Below are 21188 nucleotides of genomic sequence, written 5' to 3' on the forward strand. Positions count from 1 at the left end.
TAGCCCTTTCGCCTGGCTCCCGTGAATAACTGACTTTAGATAGGGCTGATCTTATCTCAGTTGTAAACACTGCCTAGTTCCTGCCAGTCTTATGCATTTCTCTGTTTTGTGTCATTATGCATAAAATAACTTCCGTGTACCTTAGCTGATGTGTCACCTAGCTTCTTCACTTTTCTTCTGTAGTATAAGTCTGATGCTTGCTTTGAGAAATTACATTCAGATACAGCACTCTCTGTGTCAGTGTCTGTTTGTCACTTTTCTCCAACTCCTTGCCCACCTGAGTACTGAGATCCTGGTTCCCCGCAGGTTGAGAGACCGACTGAGTCCAGTTCACGGCACTCTCTGATATTTTCTACACTAAGTTTATGTTTGATGTACTGCTGTATTCTGAGTATCTAGTGTATAGTTTTATATACTTTTTAAATTAAGAATGAATTACCTTCAGTTAACCTTAGCCTCTTTGGAAATGAGGAAGTAAAATATTTTTTCAGTATCCTGTTCTCTCTCTCTTGACATTTTCATGCCACTTTCAAGTTGGGGAAAACGTTAGCAGGTTTCCTTACATATAATGCATACTATTCTAGGCAGGAAGTTTGAGGAAAAAATTTATGGATGTACATGAGTGAAGGCCTGATCTCAACATGCCCCCCCCCCAAAAAAAAAGTTGTCTTATGCCATCTCCCTTTTTTGTAAATGAAAGTTTGGAAGGGTATTTCATGTGGGTTATAGAATATACTTCTTGTTAGCTATTTCCCTGGAAATCAGGTAGAGCTTAGTGATAACACCCATAGGGGCGTGGGACAGTTAGAGACAGGCCCTTTGCCTGTTCAAAACCTATTCTCCTTCCTATCTGGATTCATTTCTTTCATTTTAGTTTGCTAGAGCTCATCAACTGTTTGCCAGCAGCTGGGAATGTCAGTTTATGGTAAGAAAATGTCTTGGTGTGAAACTTGGAAGTAATTTATAAACCCAGAAATCTTAACAGCTTCAAAGCCCTTGTACATAAATAAAATATGCTCAGAGTATAAAAAAAAAAGCATTTGTAATCTTAGGAGAGGAGTTGCTACTATTTCACAACTTGAGAAGCACCCATTTCATAATCTTCTGAGGCTGCCTGCCCTTTGCAGTGCCTTTCCACTGCCTGGTGTTTTGGGTTCCTCCACAGTGCCTTCTTGCAGCCCAGGTTGGCTTTAGCCTTCCTGTCTCCACCTCCCAAGCACCAGAGACTTGTGCTACTCTGCTCAGCTTGACCTTTTGGGTTTTGTTTTTTTGTTTTTGTTTTTTTTTTTTTTTCAAGCATATCAGTGGAATTTACAACTACCATTTATTAAATTTTTTTTTCTGGCACTGTCTTTTTAATTCTCAATTAACCCTCTCAAATAATCCTACTTGGCTGATACTGCCATCACCTTAGTTGAAAGAGGCCATCTTAATATATTTGCAAATGTTGGTTATCCTGCATTGACTGGTGGGTGACTAGATGTGAGGTGGGGTTAGTCACATAGCCTCACATGTAAGTACTCTCAACACTGAAATAAAGTTTCATATTTACATGTCTTCTTACAAAGGATACTAATATTTTTTCCCCTGCCATGTTGAAGCTAGCAGCCTGGCTTCACAGAACCTACATAAGCACTCCATTATGGAGCTGCCCTGCTTAAGGAGGTTCTTCACATTCTCTCACCATAACTTTTATTCTCTGGCTGACAGAGCATTAGGCGATTCAAGAAACATGGTAAAGATAAACTTATAAATTTCACCATTGTAGTTATGAAAGTAAATGGGACTTTCCTGTTTTTCCCTGTGACAGATCCAAAGAAGGAAGATCATCTCACCTGTGGGCAAATTCAAAATGTTAATCTTTAAAACTGTTTAGCAGTGGTGTCATTTGTATGTTTGCACACAAATTAACATTGCCTGATGCTTTGCAAATAGTGGACATAAGTATGAGCCATGTGCTATGGAGATGAAGCAAAAGGGACTGAGTCTCCATAGAAGAGCAAGAAGAGTTCAGGGTCTGAATGGGCCAAGAAGTGTTGCCAAGACATCCCTAAGCAAAGCATTGCAGGGCTTGTATGGTGGCATAGTGGCAGGAGGTTCATGGTGTATTTGAGGAGGTGGCAGGTGTTATGATGTCATTGGGGAACCAGTGAAATCTCTGATGCCTTTTGAATTTAGATTGGGGAAAAGAAGATAAACTGCTAAAGGCTCTAGGGAGTCCTGGTGCCTCCATAGACAGGGGATCTGGAAATAGTTGGTGGGCAGGGTTTTGTTTCTGTTAGGTTTTGGTTGGGTCACTTCCTTTTCTTTATGCTTTGTTGGTAGAGTTTTCATGTCCTTCATTTTAATGCTTTGAGTTTACATGAATCAGATTACTAACTTCAGTCTTTTTATTCTGTCTGTTCACTTCCCAACTTTTGGAATGTTAATCAGGGAAAGTCATGATGTTCTTGAGTTGAACATGTACTAAGATATGTTCCTAAAATTCAACAAAATATGGTTTGATTTGGTTTTGAGTATAGATTTGTGTAACTATTAATATATCCAAATAAGAAAACAGATTATAAGTTCTTAACCTTTAGTTTATATTAGTCAGGAGTACCATCGGTTATGGTAATTAGAATTACTGACTTTCATTGTAATGATAATTTATTAGAACCGTTTCCCGGAGACGGTAACAGAACAGTTGGTCAATCTGGAATATAGTGTTGCCTTGGCAACTAATGAGAATGCAGTGAAACCAACCATAGAGCATAAAAATCACAAGGCTCTGAACAGGTTAAATACCAATCCCAGGCACAGAGAACGAAAAACATCTGCCAGTACATCTGACTATACAAAACCCCTTGGAACCTTGCCTGACATTAGAAACTACTTTGTAACCAAACATAGGAATCCATGTACTCTTATCAGACTTAACCTGAGTAAAATAGAACCTCAAACCATATGACCAAAAGACATTCCACATTGCTTGTTCTTGGATTAGGACTGGTGCTCAGTAATAACAGCCCTGAGTTTGAGGCCCCAGGTTCAAATCCCAGTGTTGAGAAAAGAATAAAAAAGCTCTTATCTAAAATGATAGGAGGGAATCAGAATAAATAATACAGAAATGTTGCTGAAGGAAATCTATCCTTTCACTAACGTTATTTATTGTTGTTGTTTTGAGACGGGGTCTCACTACATAGCCCTGGCTGTCCTTGAACTCACTATGTAGACCCAGGCTGGCCTGGACTCAAAGAGATCTGCCTGTTTCTGCCTCTGTAGTGCTTTTATAAGAGACATTTTATTGTCCATCTACCTCTGTGCTGGTCACCATTGGCAGGTATAGACAGGGCTCTTTCCTTCCTTCCTTCCTTCCTTCCTTCCTTCCTTCCTTCCTTCCTTCCTCTAGAGCTATCAGAAAGATTACCATGTGGTTTATAATCTGAAAAGAGTTCTGTGAAACTCCGATGGACTAGTATATTTGAGGTCATCCTATGCTTATGAGTCCTGTCTCAAATACACATTAAACTAGTTTTCTTTGCTAATTAAGGAAACAATAAACTGGAGAGCCAGCACTGAGTATGATGATCTCCTCAGAAGGCTTGAAGCGGGAAGATACTGAGTTACAGGCCAGTATAGGCTTCACGGTAATACCCTGTTTCAAAAAGTAAATAAGTTGGTCAGATATGGTGGCACACACACTTTTATTCCTAACATTTGGAGGCAAAGGTAGGCTGTTGATTTCTAGGCCAGCCTGGTTTATATAGTAAGTTACAGACCAGGCAGGGCTATGTAGAAGACCTTGTCTAAGGGCTGGGGTAGAGGATGGGCAGTGAAGTAAAGTAAGTAGATTTGAAAAGGCAGAACTAGGGAAATAGGTCACTCAGTGCTTGCCTTGTATATCTGAAGGCCTGAATTTGATCCCTAGAACCCATGGACAGGTGGGTTATACTTGTGATCTCAGTGCTAAGGAGATAGAAGCAGGAGGGTACTTGGAGCTACTCACTGTTCACCCTGTTTAACGTAATTGTCCAAGCCAGTGAAAGCCTGTCTCAAAGGCGGTAGATGGAGCTGGAGAGAAGGTTCAGCAGTTTAGAACACTGACTGCTCTTCTAGAGGTCCTAAGTTCAATTCCCAGCACCCACATGGTGGTTTATGGACATCTATAAAGGGATCTGATACCCTCCTCTGGCATGCAGGCATACATGTAAGCAGAGCATTCATAATCAAATAAAAATTAAAAAAAAAAGAGCTAGATTATATGATGTTCCTAAAAATGACACTCAAGACTCTCCTCTGGCCATATGCATTTATATACACACATTTCTTTTCCTTTTTTAAAAATAAGTGTTGGGGGGGCTGACGAGATGGCTCAGTGGTTAAGAGCCCCGACTGTTCTTCTGAAGGTCCTGAGTTCAAATCCCAGCAACCACATGGTAGCTCACAACCATCTGTAATGAAATCTGATGCCCTCTTCTGGAGTGTCTGAGGACAGCTACAGTGTACTTACATAGAATAAGTAAATAAATCTTTAAAAAAAAAATTAAGTGTTGGTCTGGGGAGTTGGCTAAGTAGAAGAATGTTTGCCTAGCACTTGCAGGACCCTGGGTTTGACACCAGCACCAGAGTTGGGGGACTTTTTCAGAGTGTGTCATCCAGTAAATAAAGTGAATTCTTATTCAGTGGTGCAGAAAGGCTGGTCAGAAATGAGACCTTGGCTTTCCCATTATATTCTCACCTTATGATCTTGGGCAGAACACTTCCATTTATTTATTTATTTATTTATTTATTTATTTATTTATTTATTTAGACCTGTCTATAAAATGAGGGGATAAGGTTACAGGAGCTGTTACAGCATCCTATGTACACATTTCCATGTCCTTGCAGTACTGGTTTTATAGAAAACTTTGAAGGGATTCCGCAAATGAGACAATTTCTTTTAGTGAGTTAGATTTTGAGAGTTAGCTTTTCTTTTTCTCTTTTCTATTAAATAGATATTGAAAGTAGGTCTTAAATGGCATGTTTTGTGTGTGATGGTGGTTACTTTGTCTTTTTTTTTTTTCCCCCTTTTTTTCTTTACTAGTGGGGAAGGCTAAGTCACAATAATTTGAGTCTCTGGAGCAAGTTTCTATGCCACTTGTTTCTGTGGGCATTCTTGCTTTAGACATTTGATGGCACTCAGCCATTGTGTAGCCATCATGTTCAGACATACTGCTACCTGAGGTAAGGTGGCAACTAAACATACTGGCCTTAGAACTCATGTTTTAAAAAAACTTCCTGGGGATCTGAGTTCAAGGACTCGGTAATCCAGACACTTACAGGAAGCACACAGAACTCAGTACCAGACTTGCACATAAAGGATGCACAGGGATTTCCACAGTGCTGTGGATCCAGCACATTCGTTCTCAAACCAAAGATAGATAGGTCCGGTTTTCTTTCTTTAAGTTGAGGCAGGGTCTTAGTGCATTTCCTAGGCTGGCCACTTGCCTTGGCATGCTGAGTCCTTATAGGGATGTATATAGGGATGTATATACTCCCCCTATAGGGATGTATACCACCAGTTTGGCTATCAGAAAGCATCCTTCTTAGGATTCTTGGTAGAGTATTTCACAGGAGCCTGTGTTGGGACAGGTAGTGAGTTACAAGCCCTATGACAAAGCCAGCTTTGTTCCAGCAGTGCACTCTACATTTTTACAGTGTAAGGTTGTTCCTTCTAGCCCACCAATTGTGTTGTGTGATCACTCAGTCCTAAATATACGATTGGTGAAAACACAGGGAAACAAAGGGTTGTGACTGTACTAAATGGGGGCAGTGTGTTCTAATGAGCAGGAAAAGCTCCAAAACATAGATTTGTTCCTGAGTCTAGAGATCAAAAGAGGATGAACTGAACTGTAGTCAACGTGTCCACACAGTCAGCCTCTGGAAGGAACAGAGGTGGTAGCACTCAGCTCATGACAGAATCAGGAAGAAGCACAAATTTGGCTTATAGTTGGACTTAAGTGTCTTATTATTGGGATTCATATCCAAAGCCTAGTGCAGTGGTAACTTTTTAAGAGAGGGCTTCACACTCCCACTGATCCACTTGCATCTGCCCCTTCAATACTAGGATTAAAAGTGTGTAAAATGAGCCCTTTAATAAGCTCCCAGCACAGAAATCAACCAGTAGAACTGATGGGTTTTTGGAACTTCTACCTAATTAAGGTTTTGGATTTTATAAGGAAACAGAGACAGTTGGGAGGACAAGATGGGTCAGTGTGAAAAAGCCTCAGAACCTTGAGTTTGATCACTGGAACCCACATGGCTGAAGGGAACAACTCCAGAAAGTTGGTCTTTGACTTGTAAATGGGCTGTGCTGGGTGCACATAGAGGGGAAAGCTCTCTCCAGGATGGGAGTGGGCCAGTGAGAGGAGTGGAGAGGAGAGGCAGATACTTCCAGGCCACAAGTGAGTGTGGATTCCGTCCAGTGAGAGAATGGAATGAGCTGCCGTGACAGCAAAACCCACCCTCCCTCCAAGGATTGGATTCCTCAGTCCTTATTTAACATTAAGGTGTTTGTTTTAAGTAAAAATTTGAGCAATTTTCTGGAATCGTTATTCTTCAGCAGTTATAGCCGAGAATTGGCAAATGAGCCTTACTTATTTTAAAACAGTTTTTTTTTTTTTTTTTTTTTGAGTGGGTGAATTCAGCAGGCTGGGCATAGAATGAGATAAATGAATGTGTGGGTATACATATATCTATATGTAAAGCTGACATAATTATTGTCCTCCATGCCTGAATTGGCACCGTACTGTATTTTAAATTATAGGAACGAACAGAGTGCTAGCTAGCAGGAAATTATATATACAGATTAACACACAGTGGCGTTCTTTCTCTTTTTTTTGTTCATTCTTCCCTTTTTACACCTGGTAAATACATTTAGCACCCAACTGCTTTAGGAGAAAGGGAGAATGGGAGAACTAGAGAGCTTACCATGAATCCCGGGAGCTTGCTGTGATGTCACTGCAAGACCCGTGTGAGCGTGGGTGGTGCAAGAGCTCCAAGAGTGAGTGGGGAGCAGTGAAAGGGACGATGTCGCTTCCAGAGAAGCAGCCAGCCGCGCTCACTGCTGCTCTTGCTGCTGAGGACGACCAGCTCTCTAAAGGCAACCCTCCAGAGTGCGGGATGGACTCCCGGAAAGAAATTGGTCAGGATGGATTTGAATGGCAGAGGACAGAGGGTAAACTGAATGAAATCGGGCTGAATGTCAGCATGGATGGACAGCTGAAAGACCGTCGGCTTGTGAAGAATTCCAGCTTCCTGGAACAGAATAAGCTCGGCTTTTTTGAGGGGAAGCTAGACAAAGAACTTAGCATCGAAAAGCCTAACAAGGCGTATCAAGCAACCTCCGGTCACCTTGAGAGCGGGTATGTGATTTCAGGAACCTGCCAGCCCTCGGAGGGGAACTTAGTTCACCAGAAGGCAGCAGAGTTCCACCCGGGACTCACCGAGGGGCAAGACAAAGCAGCTACAGTTCAGGGGAAGGTGGCAGGGAAGAGGGGACTAGAGATCAAGAGCCAGCCAGATCTAAATTTTCCTGGCGCTGCTGATACTCTCACTCAACATGGTGAGGAACAAGAAACCAGTGCTTCAAACGCCAACTTTTACTCAGTAACTCAGAGCCCTCAGGTCTCAATGGCTGCAACTCCAGGAAAAGAGAAGAATGGCCTCGTCTCCAGCTGCTCGGTGATTGGGGTGATGAGTGATAACTCTGGGCAGCTTAATAATAAGTCCCCATTACTGGTGGCTGTCACCCACCCAGACCCAACTAGTGAGCATTTGCCCACCACCAGTCCACCAATCACTATGGTGGAATTCACTCAGGAAAATTTGAATGCAGACTTTCACAGCCCAGGCCAGGATAAAGAGTTGGAGAAATTAAGTTCTTCTGAGGAGGGGCCTATGCTTGACCAAGTACCCCAGCAGAAAAAGGCAATCCGAAGAGCCCTGTCTGAGTGTTACCATCTCTCAGTGCCCCCAGCTGTGAATCTTGTCGATAAGTACCCTGAGCTGCCTGCCCGAGAGGAGCTTCCTTCTGGCCTGCTGCCTCCCACCAGTAGCCCAATGCCAAGCCCTATGCCCAGGAAGCTGGGGGTGCCTGCCATGAGGCGCTCCATGACTGTGGCTGAGGACCAGTCAGCTAGCTGCAGATTGAGTGCTGGGGAACTGGCCAGCCTGTCTGCTTCTCAGGTACCTACTGCTTTAACCTTCGAGGAACCAGTGGCCAAGGAAAGAGAAGAACTGATCCACTTCAGCAATGATAGCAACAGCTCTGGGAAGAAGGAACTGGGCATCGCCGGGCTGTATCTCCACAGTAAGCTGGAACAGATTCCCGAAGGAAGTGGCAAGGGGAAGGGGCAGGAAAATACTGGTGAGACAAGAGTTGATTCATGTCCCTTCATCTGCCTGGGAGGCGAGAAACAGCTGATGGCACTGGCAGGGAAGAAAGAAATTGAGGTCACTGCAACCCAGAGCACTCCATCATTGCTGTTGGAAGAGACCCCACGTGATGGTATGTTTCTAAATTTTGCCTCCACTGGGAACCGGCAGGCAGTGAGGAAGAAGCCAAAGTGATAGATGGACAGGAGCGTCAGCAGCATGTTACTCCTGGAGTCTGGGACTACCTGGGGGAAGGCTTAATTCCCTTGTTGGAGGCTTTCTGGGAGTGAGGCAGGAGAACACAGTGAATCTGGCTGGGTCAGGCTGAATGCTTCACTGGCTGGCTGGGTTGTCGACGGGTGGGGGCAAAATTGGTAGGCATTAAAAACTAGAGCTGCTTAACCTCATGCCAACCTCCCTATCCCATCCCCCATCCTTCCACCCCTCTGATCCTATTGGTTTGAACCAAATGATTTTTGAGCTCTGACCATCCCACTGCTGCTGATTGATTCACTGGCCTGTAAAATGAATCACTTTGTATAGAGTCACAGTAGGCTTATCAGTACTAACCACTGCTAAGTTGCAGTTTGGATGGAAGCTGTTTTCCCTTCTGCTTTTGAGAAGGATTTACTTTTGTTGAAGTTGAAAGAAAGCCTTTTATACCTGGCTGTTTAATATTCTCCCCATGTCCTTCCTGTTTGACCCTGTCGTGTTTCTAGTTTTCTATTCCTGTGTTTTGTGGATTGGGGGGGGGGGGAGAAGAGGGAGAAAGGAAATTAGGGAGAAGAGAGACTATGGACCCTTGAATGGTGTAGCGCTGCCATCTGTGCCCTCTTCATTGCCTTTTCTTTCCTTCCCTTCTCCACCCCCCACTGCTGCCATTGTTGATAGATTAAAGAAGCTGTTTTTTTCTCTGAGTACACAAAGGATCATGATTCACAATGGTGTTTGTTAACGGGCATTTAAAACACAAATTTTATTATTGTTTGTGGGGTTTTTTTTTGTTTGTTTGGTTGGTTGGTTTTGGTGTTCTAAGTAGTCACTTTTCCTAGGACCCATTTTCAGTATTCTCTTGAGTACATTTTAATGAAATGTTACTTTAAATTTATAATTGGGGTGGGCATGCACCATGGTTTGTGTGTAGAATCCAGTCTTTCTTTCCGTCTTTAGATGAGTTCTGGAGTTGAACTCTATTAGTTTGTCAGGCTTGTGTGGCAAGCAGTTTTATGTGAGCAGCCATCTAGGGGCACTAGCAGATTTTTTGTTTTTATTTTGAATAGACTAGGCAAAAAAAGCTTATGTTTTCTCTGTAGTCTCTAATGATGCAAAATTGTAAGAATCCAGGTTCCCTGAACCTTTGCAAGTCTCTAGAAGTAGCAGGACTTAGGAAGTCCTCATGAATAGGATCCTCTGATCTTTCTGTCCACCCCCAGAAACCCATAATGGTCATAGAGAGGTTGTGCCATGCACCCTCTAGGCACCCTCTAGGCAGGAGTGAGCAAAGACTTGATTTTGTCTTCCTTTTGATTGTTCTTGCCTCCCTCCTCTCCTCCCTTCCTTTCATTTCTATTGGGGCGTGGGCCATCAGGGCTTGAGTGGGATGCAAGGGATTAAGTCCCAGCTCATAGTATACTAGAAATGGCTTGGCAAATTGTCAAAACTCTTATTGACTTAAGTATGTGACACAGAACTGGAGTCATTCTAAGCCTGGCTGGTTCATTCTTTTTTCTTTTTTTAAGATTTATTTATATATTTATTTATTTATTATGTATGCAGAAGAGGGCACCAGATCTCATTACTGATGGTTGTGAGCCACCATGTGGTTGCTGGGAATTGAACTCAGGACCTCTGCAAGAGCAGTCAGTGCTCTCTCCAGCCCTGGCTGGTTCATTAGTGCTGGTAGGAAAAACATACTAAATGACTGACAAATCTACTAACTCATTCACCTGTAAATTTGAGTCCGAACCTATGATTCCCAACACTGAGATATATAAAGAGTGATTAGCATGCCTACCATTTGCCAGTCACTGACCGGGTTCTAGAAATTGTCGATAATCAACTTAACCACCTAGTCGATGGCTTGGTGTGGGGTGGCTGAGAGGTTTGTGAGTCATGAAACATTATTTTGGGGGAGACATTTAAGCCTGGGTTTTAAAAACAGAATTGCTGCCGGGCGTGGTGGCGCACGCCTTTAATCCCAGCACTCGGGAGGCAGAGGCAGGCGGATTTTGAAGGCCAGCCTGGTCTACAAAGTGAGCTCCAGGACAGCCAGAGCTATAAAGAGAAACCCTGTCTCAAAAAACCAAAAAAAAAAAAAAAAAAAAACAGAATTGCTGAAAGTTTAGAGGTAAAAACTTCCAGATGAAAACCTCAAGCTTTCAAAGCAAAGGCTTGAAGCCAGTACTGGGTATGGAGGTACATGCTTCTAATCCTAGCCCTTGAGAGGCTGAGGCAGAAGGATTTCTCTGAGGCAGAAGGAGTTCACTATCAGCCTGGGCTACAGAGTGAGAGCCTGACAAAGAAAGAAGCAGTGGAACCAGGGAGAGGTTACATAGGCCTTTGATCCCAGTATTTAAAGAAGAGACAAGTTTGAGGCCAGCCTGGTCTACAGAGTGAGTTGCAGAAGAGCCAAGGATACACAGAGAAACCCTGTCTCGAAAAATCAAAAAGAAAAAGAAAGACAGTGGGAAGGAGAAACCAATTCAAAACCTATATGGCTTTATTCATTTTAAGGAGTTTTTATTTATTTATTTTTAAACATTTACTTATTATTGTATGTATAAATACCCTGTAGCTGTCTTCAGACACTCCAGAAGAGGGCGTCAGATCTCATTATAGATGGTTGTGAACCACCATGTGGTTGCTGGGATTTGAACTCAGGACCTCTGGAAGAGCAGTCAATGCTCTTAACCACTGAGCCATCTCTCCAGCCCTGTAAGGAGTATTTATATGTAGGATATAGAAGAATCTCATGGGATCCAACTCACAAATGTGTGTATCTAGGCTATAGCTAATGTGTGTCTCGGGGGGGGGGGTTCTCTGCTGCTCCTATACACATGCTTCTTCCCCTCACCCCCATCTAGGAAAAATATGGGTAAAATACCTAGAAATGGGCATTCAGTCTTAACTAAAATGCTGTCCTAAGAAATTTCTTGACTGTTAACTACTCTGTTTCCTGGCAATAACGGCCCAAGGTCCATGGGGGCCGGGGGAGCTAGGGGAGGCTCCCTTGTTCCTAGTATTAAGGTAGGATGAACTGGAAGAGGTAAGACAACTACAATTTCCAGCCTAATGGTGAAGACTGAGATGGGGATGGCAAATTTAAGGGTAGCCTAGTTTACAGAATAAGTTTAAGCCTACCTTGGACAGCTCAGTGATAAATAAATAAATAAGAAAAAATACAAAATGTAGTCTTTATCTAATAACCAAAACATGCTCTAGAAAGACCTCCAGTGTACTAATGTGAGAGAATACAATGGCTGTGTAAATTAATCGGAAAAGGGCCAGAGCCTTTGTGATACTCCACTTCTACACTCGGGAATTTTCCCCCCTTAAATAAACTAAATTTATTTTTAACTATGGGGGGGGGGGACTACCAAAAAGTGCATAGAGTGAGTGTTTAGTGATAAAAGACTTATCCAGCATGATCCTGGGTTCAATCCCCAGTACTTCAAAAGAACAACAAATAAAAAAAGCTGAAATTATAAACTGACTATGGTGGGGGCATGCTGGTGCTTCCATTTAGGAAGGCAGGTCCAAGATCAAGATCAAGATCTACACAGCAAGTTCCAGTAGTGTCAGGGCTGTATGGAGAGACCCTGTCTCACAAATATCAGTAACAGAAGGGAAAACAAAACAAACAAAATAGAAACCAGTATGGTGGATATACAGGGTGGGGGGGCTGGAGGGGGGGAGCAGAGATTGCTGGAAATTTGATCATGGTTTTCCAAGCAGGTAGTACCAATACTGGAAGGATTATCAGAACAGCCTTTGGAAGGGATTAATGAACTCTTTTTCAGACATTCTCTAGTGAAACTCTGGCAACATTTGGCTCATACTAGGCCTCCAGTAGTGCCTAGTAAAGTTACCCCTGGGGCAAAGGAGAAGAAGGTCCTCTGTGAAGGTCACATCTGGACAGACAGCAGTAGTTCATGCTTATGTGAACAGATGGAGACGCTACTGTTCACATGCAAACAATAAGACTTCATTAAGTGTCTGTACTATTTACCAAAAACCCTGTGCTAGTGAAAAATATTCGGTGTCAGCAAGTCTCATTTGGTGAGCCTTTCCTTTAGCTAGTAAACATAACTCTATATCCCAGGCATAGCTTTGTAGTATAGAACAGTTTGTTAAAGGAACTTGAAAAGTTTTGACTCTGAGGACCTAAAGAATAGTGCAGTGAGTTTCAATGATGTTTCTTTTTAACTTCTTCTGTACCCTTGGAGGCCTGCAACCTAGAATTCTAGCAAGTAGGTGGCAGGAACAAGAACAGGATGGGAAGAGTGGTAAGTCTGTCTGTCTATCTGTCAGCAGGTAAAGCCTCCCCAGCTGGGTGTCAGTCCTCCAGGTTTGTCTTCTGGCTTCCACAGTACACCTTGGTACACCATGCCATATACACACTAAATAAATAAATGGGATTTTTATTTTAAAGGATAGGAAAGGAAAGCCTAGCAAAAAGTTTAGTTGTAAACTTTGTTTTTCTGCCCATTCCCAGGACTGAACAGTCTGACTGTGGTGGTAGAGCTTATGGCACATTGTCTGCTCCACACTCAGCAGAAGCAGCTGCTCATCCATAGTAGCAGCAATTTCAAGGATGCCCACCCATCCCCCTGCCATCACCAGTAATAGAATTGTGGGTATCAATAAACTGCTTTTCTTTTTGGTTTTTTTCAAGACAGGGTTTCTTTATATAGCCCTGGCTGTTCTGGAACTTACTCTGTAGTCCAGGCTGGCCTCAAACTCAAGAAATCCGCCTGCCTCTGCCTCCCGAGTGCTGGGATTAAAGGCGTGCACTACCACTGCCCAGCTATAAACTGCTTTTCTTGATAGTCCCGCTCTGCCTCTATACAGAGGCAGCAGAGAAACCTACAAGGTTTTTTTCTACCCACTTGTGCCTAGCAGCAGGTCAAAACCAGATGGAAACCTGTCTCTTTCATTCCCCACTCAACCTGAGAAAAGTCCAGGACATACATTCTCCTTCCCACTACCTAACTCCTACCATGTGATACCCAGTGACCCAGTGGATTGCTTTCCGTTCTTCCAGGCAGGACCAACTTGGACTGAGAGCCTCAGTAAGGCCAGAAGGACATAGTAGGTTAGAATTTATACTGCTAGGGCTGGGAATACTAAGTTTCACTTGGATTACAGCCAGAATCTACAAGCTAAATATAAAAGGGTGATTGTCTGCTACAGCACAATATTAGAGTTTCAAAGCAGACATCAAAGAATTTGCTTTGGGGTGGGGACATCCTCTTGGAGACAGGAGAGGGGGTATGGGATGTAGAACAGTCAGAGAGTAGACCAGGAGGGGCATAAAGCCTGGACTGATAGATAGATAGATAGATAGATAGATAGATAGATAGATAGATAGATAGATAGATAGATAGATAGATAGATTTGCTTTAACAAACAGCTACAAGTTTTCTGGAAGAAAACAAAACTGAGGGCCATGGGATATCTGACTTGGTAGATAATTGCTGGCAACCTGAGTTCAATCCCTGGCACCCACAGCCAAGTGCCACAGGTTATCCTGTGACTGCACAGGCACATAGTGGTATGCATGAGCTTATGTATTTGCATCCTACCCTTATATGCAGTAACAACTTTTTAAAAGTCATAAATTATTTTTAAAAAACACTTTACTGCATGCATTGATTGATTGATTGTGATTGATTGGGTGGGGGGAGGTAATCAGAGGACAACTTAGAAGGACTCCATTCTCTCCTTCCAGCATGCGGTTCCTGGGGATTATATTCAGGTTGTCAGGCATAGGGGCCTGTGATCTCATTTTAAGCCATCTTGCTGACCCTTGAAATGCTTTTAAATAAAAAAGAAATGAAAACTTAGGAAATTCCCAGAAAGAAATAAAAGTTAATTTTTAAAGACTTATTTATTTTATTTATATGAGTACATTGTACCTGTCTTCAGACACCCCAGAAGAGGGCATCAGATTTCGTTACAGATGGTTGTGAGCCACCATGTGGTTGCTGGGATTTGAACTCAGGACCTCTGGAAGAGCAGTCAGTGCTCTTAACCGCTGAGCCATCTCTCCAGCCCTATTTATTTATTTTATTTTTATTTCTTGAGGCAGGGTTTCTCTATGCAGCCCTAGCTGTTCTAGAACTCACTATGTAAACCAGGAGGGACTTGAACTCAGAGATCCAACTACCTCTGCCTGCCAAGTGCTGGGATTAAAAGCATGTGACTATAATCACTGACTACTTCAATCCTTTTGCCAAATTTGGTATATTAGATGATGATATCTTAACAGCCACGGAGTCATGCATGCATCCTTTCTCCTCTAGAGACTGAAGGTAGAAATGTTCAGGTTTTTCATTATTGTCCCTATTCTTCTGAGAATCATTCTTTTTTTTATGCTATTATTCAAATGATAGAACTGAATACTTTGTACTCATTTGGCAAATTCACTAATCCTCGTAAGGATGGGACTCACTAATCCCCATGAGGATGGGATGCACTGGGCTGATCATATCTCTGATTCACTGTTTCTATCCCATTTTTATTGTTTTAGGGTTTTGGGCTTTGTTTTTTAATGAGAAAAGGTTTCAACTCTGTAGGCCAGGTTGTCCTTGTAGCGACAGTGTACTCATATTCTGAGATAAATAAATAAAATCTTTAAAAAAAAAATAAATAAGAGGTTCAAGAAACTGAACAAATTCTAATTGTAGAAAATCTCCAAACATCTTATAACAAGGCTTATGATGAATTAAATGATTTTTTTTTTAACAAAAACCAGAGGACATTGCAGTAACAGGTGTTTTCTTAGGGCTGTGAACAAGAAATAAGCCTTTTATGCCTGTGTGTTTGTGTATGTGCAGCTGCACATGACATGTTGGTAATACCATCTCCTGCCTTTGAAACGGGCTGTCACTAGACTGCCTGCCAGTCTCAACTTATTACCTTACACTGGGATTACAAGCAGGCATTTCCCCTTGGGTTCTGAGGATCAAACATAGGTATCCATTTGCCTGCTTAACTGAGCTGTCTCTCAAGTCCCTAAAGTGGGCTTAGAGGGGTGGGGGAGGGGTGCTCACAGTATAGCTCCACAGTAGTGTGCGCCTAGAATGTGCAAGTCATGGGTTTCACTTCAGAAAACCAAAGTAAAGTGGGGTGGTTCAAGGATCTTAAGGGAAAGTAAAAGTTTAGTAGTTTATTCTGTACAAAGCAATGAATTCCAAAAATGTTAATTTAGAAATTCTAAACGATATTCATATAATCCATACAATACCATGAGAATCCAAGATATGAACCATCAACTCTTTATGTCTTTAATATTTATTATTTTTATTTCAAAGGTGTTTTTACCTGCATGTGGATATATCAGCTACATGTAGTGCTCAGTGATCCTTTGGGACTGGATCTGTCTTCAACATGGGTGCTGAAAACCAAACCTAGGTCCTCTGGAAGAGAAGTCAGTGCTCTTAACTTTTGAGATCTCTCCAGCCCTTGTTGTTTGGTTTTTGAGACAGGATCTCATATACCCAGGCTGGCTTCAATCTCACTATGTAGCTAAAACTGGCTTTGAACACCGGCTGCTACTATGTCTCCCCAAAACTGGAATTATATACCTGTGCATATTTATTCATATTTTCATATCTAGCATTCCTATGACCTATTTTTATATTCTTTTGACCTTTTGGGGCGGCTGGGGGCTGGATTGTTAGCCTTACAAGATGAACTGATACCTGGGCCTGGGTGTGGTAGCACAGGCCTCTAATCACAGCATTCAGGAGTTGAAGACCAGCATCTGATACACTAGAGCCAGTCTTCAGGAAATGAAAAGAGAGCAAGCCACGGGATGCAGCTCAGTTGGTAGCATGTTCATCTAGCATCCCCAGAGCCTAGGTTTGTACCACATAAACTCAGTACAACAGTACAGTTCTACAACCTTAGCACTCGAGAGGTGAAGACAGGTGACTCAGACCTCATCCCTATGTGTGTAGTGATTTCCAGGCCAACCCTGGCTACATAAGATTCTGTCTTAAAACACCAGTTACAAAAGAGAGTTCCTGATGTTGAGCTGAAGCTCTGTGTGTGAGAATGATTGTGTGGCAGGTGTCTTTTGGATTTAGGTTTGCTTTTTGTGGTTATGGGTTTTGTGCCAGTTAGAAAATCTCCATGTTAGAACTACACATTTCATACTTGTCACAGTGCTCCTAGGCATCTTGCTTGTTGACACCTGAGGTATCTCCCTTCTGAAGAGAGGAGTTTTTCTGGCTTAGGCTGATGACTTTATTTTTCACGGCTCTTGGCCTTGTTGGAAATCTAGGTCACAGTTAGAATTGGAGCAGCTTAATCTCACATCCTCTGCAGTGTGGTTCTTTACAGGGATAGGAAGTGAGGGAGGTTATTGAACCATCTGGCTCTTGCCCCATCTCTCAGCAACCTTTATTCTAAGGGGTAGACTATGGCAGAAGTGGTTTTTGTCCCCTTTGTTTTCGGGGAGTTGGTGTTTGGGTGACAGAAGCTCTTTGTTGGTATTGAGGGAAAAGGAAACCAAACCTTAAAGGCCGTTTCCCTGCGCTGATCATCATCAGGGTGAATCCTCCTTCACACGGTGACAAGTGCTCAGACAGAGCTCCTGGAATTGTTGTGATCCTAGGGAGGACACAGGCTGCCCATCCTCGGCAGCATAGCCCTTTGGGGTTCTTCAGAATGGAGCTCTAGTCATGGGACTCTCAACGGAGCCTTCCGTGTTTCAAATGGTTGTAAAATACATTTGCTTAAGGTAATTTCTGCTGACTCTCCACCCTTTAGGAGTATCCCGGCAAGAAGAAGGAAAGGCTGCTGTAGGTGTGACTGGAAATGACATCACTACCCCACCAAACAAGGAGCTACCACCAAGCCCAGAAAAGAAAGCAAAGGTAGGTGCTAGAGTGAATGGTGGTTATCCTTTTCTGTAATTTTTAAAAAACCTTCTGCTGTTATTGCTTGAATCATGAATGCAGTGTCTTTTTTTCTGAGCTGTCTTGTCTTTCTTCAAATTTAGATGCCCTTAGAAAATATATCCCATATTTTCATTTGGCCTATACCAAATTAATTCATTCAAAATCCTCGCCTTGCACTTTTATAGTATATCTGTGTAAAATGTTCATTAAATATTTGTTTTCTGTGCTAGAGATTGAACCTAGGACCTTGTACTTCCTAGGCAAGTGTTCTACCACCGTGCCATGGCTTTTTCAGACAGGATTTTAATATGTCTACCACTGTCAATTTATAAATGACTTGCCTTTCGCTGACTAACAGCGAGAAACAACTGTAGACTTACCCTGAAACCTGTTCGAGAAAAAAAATGAATGGAGGTTTCTTAGATGGACCATGGCTTCAGAAACTTTCTCTTGTACTTGATAAACACACAGGTACCACGTTTTAGGGTATAGGTATGCTGTCTTGTGAAGACATAGATAAGAAAAGTAGGGTGTGGTTGCTGCCTGTACCTTTAATCTCAGCAGTTTGGCAGCTGAGGCTAGAGGATTCTGAGTTGTGTGTCAGCCTGGGTAACATAAGATCCTATTTTTTTAAAAAAGAAATCCAGTCAGTAACAATTTAATCATTTACTGATACATTTATTTATAGAATTCTTACAGCTGCCAAAAGTTAATGACAAAGATATTATTAAAATAAATGACTTAAAAATCAAACCATTGGAATGTGTGGCGCTATGATTAAGAAAGCATTTCCACAGACATGGGGATATAGTTCAGAAGTACAGCATGTGCTTAGCATGCCTAAGATCTTGTGTCTAAGAATAAAGAGAATTACAGTATCTTCAACCTCATCTTAGTATCACTTTACTGTCTGCTGAGCTCAGAAGAAAGGAATGCTTATTTTCAGTTGCATCAATCCTCATTGCTTATAATTTTACTTTGAATTGTGCAATTTATACATTTTTATTTGTTTTTATTCTTGTCTGTGTGTTTTATGTTCTTTAAAATTTTTTTAATTAAAAATTAAACAACCATCAACTTAAAGCCTTTGGCCACCACTCAACCTGCAAAGACTTCAACATCGAAAGCCAAAACACAGCCCACTTCTCTCCCTAAGCAACCAGCTCCCACCACCTCTGGTGGGCTGAATAAAAAACCCATGAGCCTCGCCTCAGGCTCAGTGCCAGCTGCCCCACACAAACGCCCTGCTGCTGCCACTGCTACTGCCAGGCCTTCCACCCTACCTGCCAGAGAAGTGAAGCCAAAGGTAAGTGACCACCCATACACTGTGCCCGGAGAAGATTTCCCTTGAGTTTCAGATCCATAGACAGGCTCTTGTTGCTGCAGACTGTGAACTGATGGAACTGGGGAAGGGCAGGGAAGGGCAGTGGTGCTTTGCAAGTCAGTTTGGGGGCCCAGGGGTGTGACTGTAACACTTGAAACCCTTTTATTATTTTCCCCTTGTCTGCCCTGGTCAGAAGCAATATTCCATTTTCTTTCATTCTTTTTCCTTTGTCTTAACTATTCCTTACGCTTCACCTGTTTCTGTACCTTAAGCAGTTTCCCGAGTTCCACATACTAATCAGATATATTTGTCTTTCTCTTTACTCATCCTGCAAAATAAAGTTTTTTCCATTACTTAGCAACATGTTGACTCATCCAGCTGAGCTCAGCAGGTTCCAGGATCATGTGATAAGTTATTTTGCTTTTAGCCTTAGGCAGCTTCTCACTGGGTTACTTGTGATTTTCATCTTTCCAGTTCACATTCAGAACTGCACTTGCTTCCATGATAGCTGGGAGGGTGCAGGCTCTGGCTGCCTTCCTCAGACTTTTATTTAAGAAGGACCTTTAGCCTATTGGTAGCTTTAAATTCATGGTGGAAAATGTTATCATGTTCCCATGATAACCTGGGGGTTGTTCTACTTTAGTCTTGTAAAGTAAACCTAGGGATTATAGTCTTAATTGAAGCCCTGTCTAAGAAACTGAGAAACCCTATCATGGACTAGAAATGATGATGTCTCAGAAGGCTTTCTTTCTGAACCTTATTTATCCCATTTTGGATTTTTAGGAAGTTGTTTGGTTAAGAGGCTAGAGGGCAGATGACTGTCTTCAAGGAACAGTGCTCCTGGCAAGGGAAAAGAGTCTGTTGGGATAAGATGTACCTAGTGAGGTTTCACTTTGTATTCATAAAAATGAAGTATACTACACTAGTTTCTTGCTATGCATAACTCCTTGAATAATCTCAACCATCTATAATTTTAGTTGTATTTTTTAAATCTGGGCACGCTTAAAAGCTCAATCAAATTGTCTTCCTAAATATAAAGTCCATGCTAATACTTGACAGGTGGGGTTTGAGTCTATGTCTAAGACCATTTCTGATGCCTGGCCCCATACAACACTGCTTTTTGCTATGTGGTGTTTCAGCAGCAGTTCATAGGCTGGCTTAAAGATGTGGCATGTATCTAAGCACAGGAGGCATATATTTAATCAAGTCCAGCATGCAGATTTATAGAAGTAAACAGGGAACCTGTTCAGAAAAGGATATGGAGGCTGGCACTCTGGAGGCAGAAGCAGGCGAATTTCTAAATTCCAGGCCAGCCTGATCTACAAAGTGAGTTCCAGGACAGCCAGGACTATACAGAGAAACCCTGTCTCAGGGAAAAAAAAAAAAAAAGAAAAGAAAAGGATATGGAAACCAACAGATTAACTGTGGCTAAAAGAGTCCGTTGTCCCAGCAAATTCCTGATGTCTCATCTCACACTCTTAAGTGATTTCTACCACAAGTCACTCTTAGTATTTTATCATTATTACTCCTACTAGCAAATCAATAAGACTCTACTACATTGTTCTGAATCATAGTCATAGTTTGATTTGATCTTCAAAACATTTGTGATCTCACAAAACATTTGTTTTGTGACAGGCTCTTCCTTTGTAGCTCTGGCAAGCCTGGAACACACTTTCTAGATAAGACTGGCCTCAAACTAACAATCTGGCTGTCTCTACCTCCTGACTGCTGGGATTAAAAGTGTGTGTCACCATGCTCTATTTGGTCCTCAGTCTTTGTAATAGAATCTGGTGAGATGGCTCACGGGTTATGACTGCTTGCTATTCTTCCAGAGGACCCAGGTTTAGTTTGTAGCATCCACATTGGGCCTCTGCAGGCACCTGCACATACACAACAGACATGCTCACATCCATGCCATACTTACACTCAGAAGGGGCGTGGGGGGGGGGGGGAAGAAGAGACAGAGACAGAAAGTTGGAATGGTAAGAAATTATAGTAGATGAGTACAGGTCCCTGACTCTGATCTTTAGGTTCTGTGTAGGCAGTTAGACTTGATTTGATTTTTTTTTTTTTTGGCTGGGAGTGGTGTGGTGTTCTTGTGTTTTTCCAGACAGGATTTCTCTGTGTAGCCCTGGTTATCCTGGAATTTGCTCTATGGATCAGGCTATTTGTTCCTTGTTTTGTTTTGCCCTAAATTTCTAACATTACTATAGCTGACCCTGTTTTGAACAGTATCCCTTGCCTGATATTGGTCAGGCCTGCCCGTCATTACCACCTCTCTGCTGTCAGCCTTCCCACCCTCAGCCTCTAGTATCATTCCATCAAAGCTGGGCTGGAGC

The 21188-nt window shown here is 42.3% G+C and overlaps 1 protein-coding gene across 21 annotated transcripts in view; it reads left to right on the plus strand.

Annotated features, from left to right (window-relative positions):
• Map4 (microtubule associated protein 4) overlaps positions 1–21188 on the plus strand; it is a 151812-nt gene that overhangs the window by 112545 nt on the left and 18079 nt on the right. For 16 of the 21 annotated variants that reach the window (XM_021173055.2, XM_029481528.1, XM_021173057.2 and 13 more), the window contains 2 exons: positions 17395–17501; positions 18610–18831. In XM_021173055.2, coding sequence (XP_021028714.1) covers positions 17395–17501; positions 18610–18831 — 329 coding nt within the window. Of the gene's footprint in view, positions 1–6692; positions 8531–17394; positions 17502–18609; positions 18832–21188 lie in introns of those variants that run through there. The other 5 variants (XM_021173065.2, XM_021173066.2, XM_029481535.1 and 2 more) reach the window with 3 other exon arrangements.

The sequence above is a fragment of the Mus caroli genome, chromosome 9, assembly GCF_900094665.2.
Source record: "Mus caroli chromosome 9, CAROLI_EIJ_v1.1, whole genome shotgun sequence".
Classification (NCBI taxonomy): Eukaryota; Metazoa; Chordata; class Mammalia; order Rodentia; family Muridae; genus Mus; species Mus caroli.